Source organism: Tripterygium wilfordii, chromosome 7 (assembly GCF_013401445.1).
Source record: "Tripterygium wilfordii isolate XIE 37 chromosome 7, ASM1340144v1, whole genome shotgun sequence".
NCBI lineage: Eukaryota > Viridiplantae > Streptophyta > Magnoliopsida > Celastrales > Celastraceae > Tripterygium > Tripterygium wilfordii.
Window position 1 is genome coordinate 6984294 of NC_052238.1, and position 12910 is coordinate 6997203.

Sequence of the window (12910 nt, forward strand, 5' to 3'; positions counted from 1 at the left end):
CTCTGAGAATCGAGGCTACCAAAAAGCAAGAAAAAATCCACATGGGAACCCAATAGAGCAGTCAAAGGAACACCAAGACTGCACGCAGAAATCCGGAATGGGACCAAAGAGGGCAAATAGTAAGATTAACAGCAGCAAAACTCCGAGAAGGGACCCATCTCTAGAGAAGCCTTAAAAACGCAGTAAAAGGACTCCAAGAGAGGACCGAGATCTTAGCACCAAGAGCGATGGTAGAAACAGCAGGGAAAAGCAGCCAGAAACATGGACACCACCATACGGCAGCAGGAGGCCAAAGGAACGAACTGCGAGGAACCATGCTCAAACTGATGAAAAGGCAGAAGAAGCAATCGGGTTTAGCTAGGGGTCCGAGCAAAGGAGTACCCCTGGAAGAGCACGATTAATGGCGGAAGGAGCACCGCCACGGAGGACACCAAAACTCAAGAAAAGAGAAGAACATCTCAAAGGAGACCGCAACCGACTGGGGACGGACCCAAAACCAAGATCCCACCTAAGGAGTGTTGGACCAAGGCTGTAATAATATGTGTTGTATCAATGGTAGTACGTACACTACTCTGGAGTGCCTCAACAGGAGTGGCTCCGATACCATGTTAGAAAAGTAAAAGGATCTATATTTTTCACTATATGTTGATTGTGTACAACATGCCTTTATATAGGCGTTAGAAAGGAAAAGTAAGAAAAATAATGTCAATAAAGTAAATCAAAGATGTTGATATCTTTGACAAATTCAAAGATTTTATTGATTTGTCAAAGATATCATTGATATTTTGTAGATATCTTTGACAAATTCAAAGATTTTGTTCATTTGTCAAAGATATCAAAGATTTTGTTGATATCTTTGACAATATATATATATATATATATATATATATATATGTGTGTGTGTGTGATGATGTTATGCTTGTTACGTTACGCAGTGGCCAAGCATGCTCTATAGCTATTTGGCTATTTCCTTGAAACTTCATATCATAGTTTTCCAGTCAACAATTATCAAGTCTTTGAAAAGGCCATTTTTCAAGTCTTGGTCCCATTTAAAGGAAGACAAGTACCCCAATTACCACATCTGTCTCCTAAAGATGGAGAAATTATTGAGTCAATTACTTCACTCTTTCCCATCAAGAGTAGTAAACCTAATACATTTCAGTGAGTTTCTTAAATCCACCTAAGTGGTGAATTTTTTTTTCCAATTTTTCCAATTTTCTTTTATAATAATACTTTAAAAGTTCCAGAATCTGAATAAATTCCTCGCCTAATAGTTAGAAGATATATAGTCCGTCTTTCTAGAGATTGTGGACACGATTCCCACGCTGATCGAATTCATACATGAAATTTTTATGTGTTTTCCTGATACTCGTAGTTTGCGGTCATGTTTTATGGGTCTATGAGTTTTTATCCACCATAGAGCTGAAAGATAGTGACTGCGACTTGTAAGTAAAAAATAAAAACTAACATAACTTCTCTATTAAAAATAAAACGAAAATAATATAGTTTTTAAAATAACAATTGGATTAGACCAACCAATAAAATATTTTTATAAAAAGTAAAACGCAATATTTTAAATTAATTAAAATAACAATTGGATTGGGACATTAAAATTTCATGACCTTTCAAAAATAATTAACAAAAGTAAAGAAGAAAAACAATTTTATTATTCAAAATAGTAGTTGGATGATATCAGGGTTCTATAATCCTTTCCACGAATTAACATTAAAAAAAAAATACAGTGAATTTCCAGGAAAGTAACTAATGAATGCCCTGCATCACTCTCACGTAATTAGCTTTGATCATGACAATCTAGGAAATTGTGTAAGTTGACGTCCTCCTCGATCAATACATTTCCCAAGTCAAGCCCCAACCTCCCCCCATCCATATAAACACCTCCAAGTTTTATGATAACCATCCTTGATATATACATATATGAACGACTTATATAGAACAATAGTTCTTCCTCCCCTCTTTCCATATCTCTCTCTTTCATCAATGGAGAAGATACTAGCACTAAACAATGCAAACAATTGGCTGTTGTTATGTCTGGAAAATATTTTCTTGGACATCAGGATTTTCTTCCAGTTACTTCTACGCCCTCTACTGGCTTTCTTCTACAACTCATCAAAAGCAGATGAATTACCATGCTCCGATGAGAGTACTGCTGAACGACTGATCAAACTAAGCCAATCAGAAATAAAGATGGTGATGGACAGACTGGGATTAACTTACGACGACACGGTGGCGGCGGAGGAGAGACGATTGGATTTAGGTGAAGATGAGCTGTCAAAACTGTTTGATGAGGAGCCAAGTTTGGAGGAATTGAAAGAAGCATTTGATGTGTTTGATGAGAACAAAGATGGTTATATTGATGGTACGGACTTGAATAGGGTTCTTCATTGTTTGGGCCTGGAATCAAAAGTGGGAACTTGTGGAGATAGAGGGATTCACTTCAATGAGTTTGTAAGTTTGATGCACAAGTGTTTCTGTTAAATCCCTTTTGTACTAAAATGCACTGTTTTATTTTCTTTTCGGAAAATACTCGAGACTCTCAATTTATCCCCAATTCATGTGGAGTACTATTGAGGGTCTGTAGCGTTCCTCTTGTTTTTTTACGAGTGCCCGAAGGTTCGTCTCGACTACATACTCTCTTGAGCACGTGCAGTCCCGTCTCTCACACGTGCTGGATATTAGCAGGTCCAAGGCCCACGCCTAAGAAACATATATTTGCATGTACTTTTTCTTCAAGCAATTAATTATATATGCATTCCTCTTGCTGCTATCCTGACTACTTGTGATTAAGCTCTATTTTATGTTGTATAGCAATAAAAACATGTTTGAAGGAAATGATCACACTTACTCATGATAGGAAGCAGCAAATTTTGAGTCTCTAATGAAAAAAAAAATATGAAAGCACTCTATCTTTTTATGTAAAAGTGAAGCAAATGAAGAAGACTAAAGAAAAATGGATGATCGTTTGTTCTTGTAAATGGTCTCTATTTATAGAGGTATACATGCATAGTTATGTCCCTTGTATGAATAAATATCTCTTTGAGTCTCTTGTCAAAAAACTCATATGTTCATCAACAAACATGTTCCTTGTACGAAACTACATAACTAGTAATCAAACGGGCATGTCTCTTAAGAAAATTCACATGTGTTAAGTAACTTTTCATTCACACCAATCATGTATTTTGATTCTAGTGAATACTGGACTTATACATGAAAAACTGTTGACATACATATAAGTTTATACTCATAAAATCATGTTCTCAAATACATGATTTCCAACACAAAAACCCGCTGGTGATATGTAGTATGCATAATCAATTTAATTGGGCTCTAAATCTAATCAAGCACATGTTAAAATATTAAATAAATGAAACGGACGTTAGAATCCAAGCAAAGTGCAAAACACGAGAGGTTAAATTAAAATAAACCCATTATACTTTGTATAAATTTCCCTTTCGTATAGGGTAAATAAATAATTCAGCAATACACCCATCCTTTACCTTAGGGAAAAATTGGCTCCAAATCGGTTCAAGGTCGGACAACATCATGCATCTACGAAAATATTTACATGTTCGGACCCTAAACTAGATTGAATTTCAAACGTACTTAATTGACCAAACTCATATTGGTTTAAATCTGGACAAGTAAACCGGTGTCTTTGGACCCAGTTTTAAACCAGACAAAGTAGGGGTAGCAAAACTCTGTCCGGTTCGGATGACCAAATTTGTCCGACTCAGATTAAATCAAGTTTAGACATAAGTTATAAATTCGAGATCCGGGTCCAAACACAAAATTTTTATCCGATTTAAAACCAAGTTCGGATCCAGGTCCAAGCACATAAATCTTGTTCGGTTTACTTGTCCAAATTTAAACCAATCCAGGTTTGGTCAATTAAGTACATTCGAATCCAATCTGGATTAAGTTTCGGACATGTAAATATTTCGTAAATACGTTATGTTGTGCGGCTGAAACTGACCAGGAACCGATATTTTTTTGCCTCCTCTAAAGGAAAGTCTACTATGAAATTTCTTCTTTTTTTAAATAAATTGCTATTTTGCTAATTTTTTATGATAGAAAATCGAATTGAGCACATATTTCAACTGATACGATACAAGTCACCCTCAGATTAAACCTGCAATGACATTACTGTAAACAACACGAATGACATTTGACAATAAAGACACTCAAAGACTAATTACCTAATAATGAGTTGCTTAAACAAAAAAAAAAAATCATCAATTATTGGACTCCAAATGAAATCAATTCCATGTGTAAATGTAAAATGTACTTGACTTATTGCGTAGACACATCTTGTAATTTAAATTTTACATTGAATACCCTAAATTTTGAGTGCCAATTTTTGATACACTCATTCGGTCAGTTCAATATCTTTGGTAAGCTTTATCGTCATCGGATTCATCGTTGGAGGTTTTTAGAGGGCGCTCTCTAACAAATACGCCCTTTTGTGCCAGGTGCCACCTAGAGTCCCTTTGAAGAAGCGTATGTTTAGAGTTGAGTTTCTTCTAGAGGCTCCTTGTTGCCCCTAGGGCCCCCCCTCGAGGGGGCGGCCGTCTAGACTGGTTTAAATAATAGCTTCATTTTCTAAACCTAAGTTGGATTTTCATTTTCCATTTCTCAAGAGAGTGTTCTTTAGAGTTAGGGTTTAGAAGTTATCTTGAAGTCTCATATATTTATTCACTAAATCACACTCAAAGATGTGGAATCCTTGTGGATTATTTAAAAGCCCAAAGTTTAGTAGATCTAAAGTCTTTTTGTGAGCTCAAGATCGACATTGTTCTCTACACCTAGGAGTCGATTAGGGTGTTCTTTGGAATGCTTGAATCTCTATAATGGATTTGAGAGAGGTTGGTCGCCCATAGATCTAAGGTTTTTCACACTTCATGACAACGATTTAATTGTTAAACCGGTTTCTCCATTTACTTTTTTTAATGGTTTTTGGTTTAACCAGAATCAAGTATCCATGCATCTTAAAAATATATATTTTTGAAATAACTAATAAGGTGATCTCGTCATTATTGGGACTTTGTTAAGCTACACTAGCTTCATCTACGACTTCCTTGCCCTTATCCTTCACTCTATCCCTTTTGTCCTTTTGGAGTAAAAGACAATTTTTTTTATTGTGGTCCTTCTCATGACATTTATAACATTCAATCTCTATTTTCTGAACTTTGATCTACCCCTTCCATATTTTCATCTCTTCCAATTGCCCTTATACAAGCAAACCCTCTGTTGTAAATCACTATCTAAATTCTTCTTTCTCTATTGATTGGGGAGAAGCACAATAGTAACAAACTCTCGTTCAATAATAACTTTCCCATATAGTAAATTAGTGACCAAATGCTCATGAGAATAAAGGGAAGAAGATAACATCAATATGATTTTATCATCATCTTTTACTTCCTCATTGACATTTAATAGTTCTAAAACTACTCTATTAAATTTACTGAGGTGATCATTTAGAGATGTATCAATCACACACGAGAGATTCATAGGTTTACATGGTTCGACCAGTTCTTTCTACATCCACGGACGACGATGAAGTTACAAGCTCTCTCTCACGAACCCTCTCTTAATACAATCACTTATTCTTCCTCCTAAGGGTTTTCACTATAAAAATTTTTTATAGTACGGATAATGACCAAAATCCAAGCAGGACCCCCATTAAAGGGACAAGTTTTCCCTGTCCTAACATGGGTCGTAACCCAAACAGGTTAGTCCATGATTGGCGGATTCATTCTTTCGTCAACTTTACGCATCTTCAACAAAATCTGCCCTTTACAGATAGACTCATAATTTGCCTAATAGTACCACCACGTATAGGATACTTTAAATCATTTAAATATTCATTTCGACAATCATTCTTTAATGATTTAAACTCAATTCATTTTACAACTATCATAAAATAAAATCCTACCATACTAAAATAATAAATAAGTTATTTCCATAGATTTAAATAGATTATTTAAATAATTATAATAGTTATTTTATTCAATATTATTTTATTATTTATTTTTGTTAAATGTACTATTTATATTTTTATATTGAACATTTAATATTCAACATGTAGTGTGGTTGTTGAGAATGAGGAAAAATGAGGAGAAGATAGAAAAAAATGAAAATGAAAATAATATTATACGAATTTTTGAATAGTAAAACTTTATTTTCTAGAGATATATTGTTCAAAACAACAGTTTTATTAAAATTTTAGAGTAACTGATATGGATATATTTTTATTATTTTACCTAAAACTCTAAATCTAGAGTGTAGTATCTGTTTATCGTATGCATGTGTTCCTACTTCTTAGAGAATAGGATGAATTGGAAATTAAAAAAAAAATTTAAATCTCGGATTAATTTTAATTTTTAAATAAATTTTTGTTACTAAATTTAATTTTTTAAGAAATTTGTTAGATATTTTAACATCAGAAGTACTATGGATCTCAGCAACTGGGATCCCAATTATCCTATAAGTTTTTATCTAAGAAAATTATTATTATTTTATTAAAAATAATTATTTGTTTTTAAACAAACAACTAAGCCTGTAAACCGAAAAATTAAAGTTGTAAGTATATATTTCCTAATATGTGTGTAAAGTGTGAGAATATGTGTAACTGATGTGAAATGTCACAATCCAACCTGTTAACTTATTTGGTTGAATAATAAAGTAACAAATCTTGAGATAGTATCGAGCGGGAGGTGATGAGTTCAAATTCTAGCTTCCATAATTTAAAAACTCTCATTTCTTTGAATTTTCTCACATATTGGGTATCAATTGAAATGTTGAGTCGAATATTTGGGTTGTGTTGACTCCCAATGAGATTTGAATTTTCATGTGTGACATCAAATTGTCCACCCCACGTGAGGGGAGTTTAACAACATATTAAGATTTGTTGTTTTGTTGTCCAACTTACAGCCTATTTGGCAGAGCGGATCCGAAAATGGATCCGCTGTGTGGATCCGAGAACGGATTCGCTGTGTGGATCCGCTCTATCAAACAATATAGCGGCTGCAGTGGAACCGTTGTACACATGACAGTGGTTCCGCTGCAATTTCAGAAGAGGAGTTTCTGAAAGTGGATCCAACATTTATTTTTTATAAAATTTTCAATTGTGGGGCCCATGAATCTTTTTTTTACATTTTAACAAATAGCAATGTGGGGCCCCAATTTCATTACTTTTACCTTTTTATTATTTTTTTAAGAAAACAAACATGGACCCCACTTTATATTTAATAAAATAATTATTTTAGGTAACAATTTTTATTAGTTTTTCTTAAAAATATAATTTATATTATTATTCCCACTTGCATCATATTATAATATTTTATTAATACATTATAGTATAAAACTATTAAGTTTAATATTAAATATTTTATTAATTTATAAAATTATTTAATAATTTATGCTTAAAATTATTTTTTATAAAAATTGTATTTTTTAGATTAAATGTAATAACAAAATTTAATATAAAAATAATAAAATCTAATATTATAATACTTTAATTCAAGAGTTTTTATTACTTCAAACACTTCACAGCATATTCCACAGCTTTTCCGCTAGCATTGAAAATCAATCCAACTACTCTACCAAACGGACACTTCACAGCATATTCCACAGCTTTTCCGCTAACATTGAAAATCAATCCAACTACTCTACCAAACGGACTAGTAAGTTAGCCAGGTGGTGTATGCCTTCTGCTGAGCTTGTTTTGAGCAATATCAGTTTTTTTTTAAGTGACGTGGGTCCCACGTCAATCATTGCAAAGTCTATGAATTTTTTTTATAAAATAAGGTGGGGGCTACATTTATATTATTATTCTACTTAACATTTTCTTATTAATTTTACTTAAAAAAATTTATATTATTATTCAACTTAACATTTTTTTATTAATCTTACTTAAAACAAATAATTTATATTATTATCAGTGTTATCAGATTCGACCAACAATTCGACTCACGCACAAAAATATTTACAAAATTTATTATAATTTTTAATAATAAATTATAATTTATTATAAATTTTAAAAATTATAAAATATAATATTATAAATTTTAAGATAATAATTTTTGTTTAATTTATATAAAAATATTTTTGAGTGATATTATAAGGTTAAATGTAATAATAAATTAATTTAATATTTATAAAAATTTAATATTCAACAGCTTATAAGCTAGCGTCAACTTTTACTTTTAATTTATTAAACAACTCACAACTTATTTAGCGTTCAAAATCAATAAACCCTTTACTAAATGGAGCCCATATACTTAAGCACACACAATTCAGAATAAAATATTTTAAAGAATTATTGAAATAAGAAAAACCCATTATTCTAGAGCTTTAGAAGGTTTCAGGGTTTGTCTTGATTCATGGTCATTAATCACGTGGGTGACATAAGAAATAGTAAATTTACCAATTACTGATTAACCGTCACCGATTGATCAGTATACCGACCAACGGTTTACCAACTTTTCCAATAACTATAATGGTTTCATTGTTTGAGTTGCCGAAGTGATCGTATGGTAACGATTTCGTGTTCGATAACGATAATTATTATCGTAACAACCCTAAAGATTCTAGTGGATATAAAAAAGTTTTTCTTTATCATGACTCCCCTTGGGATCATGGGTGTTCTGGTTACTCAATTTAGGCCTGAACTCTTTGAATCCATGAACAAATAATGGGGTCCTAATAAAAAGGTATAGTGGTATGTATCCTCTTCATTATAGCCTCCTCCTTTTTCTTATGAAAATGAAGTGGAATTCCTGTCCAAAATAAAATTTAGGCAACAAACAAGAAACCCTGACCTTAACCAGAACTATTGCTCATGAGCAAAGATGATACAGATTATCTATATTATAATCACCAACTACAATACCAATCCCATCCACTATACCTCAAAGTATGGTCTCTCTCTGTGGTGTTTACAGGGAAAAAAAAAAAACTTCATGTGGCACCTACCCCAAGAAAGTCAAAGAATGGTGGAGGATTAATGGTCTCCTGGTTCTCTGCTGCTGCTGATGAAGCTGCTTCAGGGTCAGGCATCGCTGACACTTGCCTGTTATGATCAGTTGGTGCTCCTGCAGGCGCCCTCAACAAGTAATAGTAATTTGAGTGTTGCATTGGCATCACAGGTGGAGGAGGGTTGTGGGGGAAAAAATCAGAAATGTGAGGCTCATTCCAAGATCTGCCCTGACTCAACATTTCCATGGCTTCATTGCTCTTAGGGCCTGCAAAAATAGGACCAATAATTAAGCAAGGTGGGATTACTAGACCCAAATTAGAGATAGGGATTAGGGGACAAACCAGTGAAGGAATCCAAATGGGTTTGTTGTAATTGTGCATAAAATCCCGTATTGTGGGGGGAGCTGGTGCTTGAGACTAGTGTTCCTCCCCAAGAGGTCATCAGGTGTGGCGGGTAGTCATAAGTACTAGTGGGTGAGGAGGTTGGATTGTCCTCCATATGCCTTGTGCAGACAGGTTGGGTGAGTTTCCTTCTTCTATAAGCACTTGATTGTTCTCTGTATTTCCTAGCCATTATGACATGCCAATGGTTCTTTACAGCATTATCAGTTCTTCCAGGGAAGAGTCTAGCAATCATTGCCCATTTGTTACCATAAAGTCTGTGAGCTTGCATTAGCCTTTCTTCTTCCTCCTCTGTAAATGCTCTTCTGTTGATTCTTGGATCCAATTGGTTGAACCATCTCAGTCTGCAACTCTTACCTAAAAAACCCCCCAAATCACAAAAACCAATCAGACCCACTAATTAAAAAACAGAGAGAATGTGAAAACAATGTAGACCCAATGAGGAACTTCTGTGTGATTTTAAATTTACCTGATCTACCTTCCAACTTCTCAGCAATAAGGTTCCAATTTTGAGGGCCATAAAGAGCCACAAGTTCCTTGAGCTTGGTATCCTCTGCAGGTCTCCAATGTCCCCTTGCACAAAGCTTTGAATGCCCACAATCTGTTTGTTCTTTTGTCTCTTCACTGTGAATATTCATGTTGTCATCACTGCTGCATTCAGAGGAGCCCTTAGTAACCTCCACCACATCACTAAAACAAGTAGTAGTGTTGCCATTCCCTTTAATAGGGAAACCCCAACAACCAGCTCTCACATCCTCCATCTTCTCAGAATATGTGAACACACAACTCTCTGTAGATGATGAAGAACAACCAGTTGTTACTACTACTCCATAGTTGTCATGACTGAAAGGAAGAGAACCCATCTCATTGTCTGTATAGAGTGAAGTAACAGTAACAGTAGAGGCCATTGGTGTTTATAGCAAACAAATGGATGACTTGTTAGTCATGCTGCCTTGCATAGCAGTAGCTCTCTGACATGAGAGAGAGAGAGAGAGACAGAGAGAGAGAGAGTAGTTAAAAACCTCCTGACTGAATTTGAACCATCAAAATTAACTATTGGAGTTGGAAATTTATCAGTCACACGTGTGTGGAAGTAGGGAAGGTGTTCTGTTTGTGTTGTAGGGTGTCCTCTTTGTCTGCATTGACGAGAAAGACTGTAAAGTTGAAGTTGTGCTAGCTTCATAGCTTGGAAGCCTATACAGCTAGCTATGGAATTATTAGACAAAACTTTTTTTTCAAAGACAAGAAAGAAAGAAAGAAAGAAATGGGGAGCTTGACATAACAGCACCTGTCAATGTTATAGACATTAGAAAATAATTAGTACACCTCAATTAGCTTCTTGATTTGGGTCTCTATCAGTCTCTTTAGAGAGAGAGAGTGAGAGAGAGAGGTTGATACATTAACATGGGTTTCAGTTTAAGTTAACCACCTGAAGTTGACACAAGTAAATATGCTTTCATCCATGTTCCCCTGCATGACAACTAGTCATAACAGTCTAAAAAGGCCATTACACTTGCTGTTGTTTCTCCTTTTTATTTTGGTTTCTACTTTCGAGTTTTTTTATCAATATAACACTCTCCCTCATAATATGTACCAATATAACATCCAAGTGAAAGTTTTTCCTAAAATAACACTACACGCCACTGGCCCTCATAATATGTACCAATATAACATCCAAGTGAAAGTTTTTCCTAAAATAACACTACACGCCACTGCCAGTGACGTGTTCTTCACAACTTTTATACGATCACACCATCATAGATGGCGTGATCTATTTTGGATTAGTAAAGAAAACGCCACTGCCATCACGAATGACGTGAAAGTAATATTTGTTCATTCACGTCAATTGAAGTAGCGTGAATGAACAAAACAAATACATATATATACACATATATATGTATCTATCTATATATATATATACATCTATATACATACATACATATAGAAATATACATGCATACATATATACATCTATATACATACATACATATATTCATCTATATATATATATATATAGACAAAATAATTATTCTATGTGAACCAAAAGTGTGAACCTATTTTTCAACCATAGATGTGATGGATCCCATAAAAAATTTATGGTCCCCACTTTTGTTTTGTTTTATTACAATCATTGGATTTGAAGTTTACAAAGTTGGTTCACACAGGATAATTCCTCTATATATGTGTGTATATACATGTATAAGAATTCTCCTATGTGAACCAACTTTATAGACCAAAATCCAATGGTTGTGATAAAGCACAACATAAGTGGGGGCTACATATTTATTATGGGACCCACCATATCTATGGTTGAAAAACAAGTCCACAAAATTGATCCACACTTTTAGTACACGTAGGAGAATTCATATACACATATATATTACATGTATATGTGTGTATATATATATATCTATACATATATGCATTAAGATACACACACAGATATATATATATATAAAGGTCACGCCAACAAAAATAGTCATGCCAACTTTGTTGGCGTGATTGATCTTTTGTCACCGTTCACGTTACTATTGGTGCGCGTGATCGTTTAAAATTTATAAAGAACACGTCACTGGTAGTGACGTGTAGTGCTATTTTGGGAAAAATTTTCACTTGAATGTTATATTGAGACATATTATGAGGGAAAAATGTTATTTTGGCAAAAAACTCTTCTACATTCTACAAACAGATATATTTCTTTTTTGACAAATAAGTATTATTCCCAGAGACAACGTATCTCTCACTACGAACTCCCCAAATTAACTCTTGGGGTTTTATATACCTTTTAAAAGGACAAGCCCATCACTCTATTAACAAGATTTTTTCTTATGTTTATGTGAGTTGGCCTATCCCACTTGTTAGATTTAGAAGGAACAAAATCATACGGGTCCGATATATCTATCGAAACTGAACAATCTAAAGTGAACATTATTATTGGTATGAGTGGGTTGAGACCTTATAATTTACAACAAATTCTACTCTACAAAACTAAAGAAGCAAAAATCCAATGTATCCACGAGAATCAGACAATTTAAAACGAACAATATTATTAATATGAGTAAGTTGAGAATTTACAAAGCAGTAAAATCCGATGTATCTACAAAAATCAAACATTTTAAAACGAACAATATTATTGATACGAGTGGATTGAGAATTTACAATAAATTCTGCTCTGCAAAACTGAAGAAGCAAAAAGTATTGACATTAACAGTTATAGAGAATGAACTACAACACATAATAGTCAAATCACTGGACTAATAAAGTGGTTGATGAGGATGAATATACCCCTCCAATTGACAGCTGAAGAGGGGAGCGAGAGGGGGGGTTATATTTTCCAGAAAAGGTGCAAAAAAGTAATTTCGGCTAAACCAATTTGGAGTTGTTCTTTTCTTACTCCACTGCCTGAAACCCAATAATAATAATATTGACAGACGTTTCATTTATTGTGTAAATCACATACAGTCCGCAGGAACGTACTAGTAGATAGTGTATAATATTTATATATACTTTTGTT

At 33.8% G+C, this 12910-nt stretch overlaps 2 protein-coding genes across 2 annotated transcripts; one reads left to right on the forward strand and one right to left on the reverse strand.

Moving 5' to 3' along the window:
- Positions 1–1843: 1843 nt before the first annotated feature.
- Positions 1844–2850, forward strand: LOC120002935 (probable calcium-binding protein CML45). The gene has a single exon (XM_038851791.1). The coding sequence runs from the start codon at positions 1936–1938 to the stop codon at positions 2494–2496; it is 561 nt and encodes a 186-aa protein (XP_038707719.1). The 5' UTR covers positions 1844–1935; the 3' UTR covers positions 2497–2850.
- Positions 2851–8798: 5948 nt separating this feature from the next.
- On the reverse strand, positions 8799–10287 carry LOC120003112 (transcription factor CSA-like). Its single transcript, XM_038852029.1, has 3 exons — positions 9866–10287; positions 9337–9753; positions 8799–9260 (listed from the first exon to the last, which is right to left on the reverse strand). The coding sequence occupies exons 1-3, from the start codon at positions 10257–10259 to the stop codon at positions 8977–8979; spliced, it is 1095 nt and encodes a 364-aa protein (XP_038707957.1). The 5' UTR covers positions 10260–10287; the 3' UTR covers positions 8799–8976.
- Between the last annotated feature and the right edge of the window lie 2623 nt (positions 10288–12910).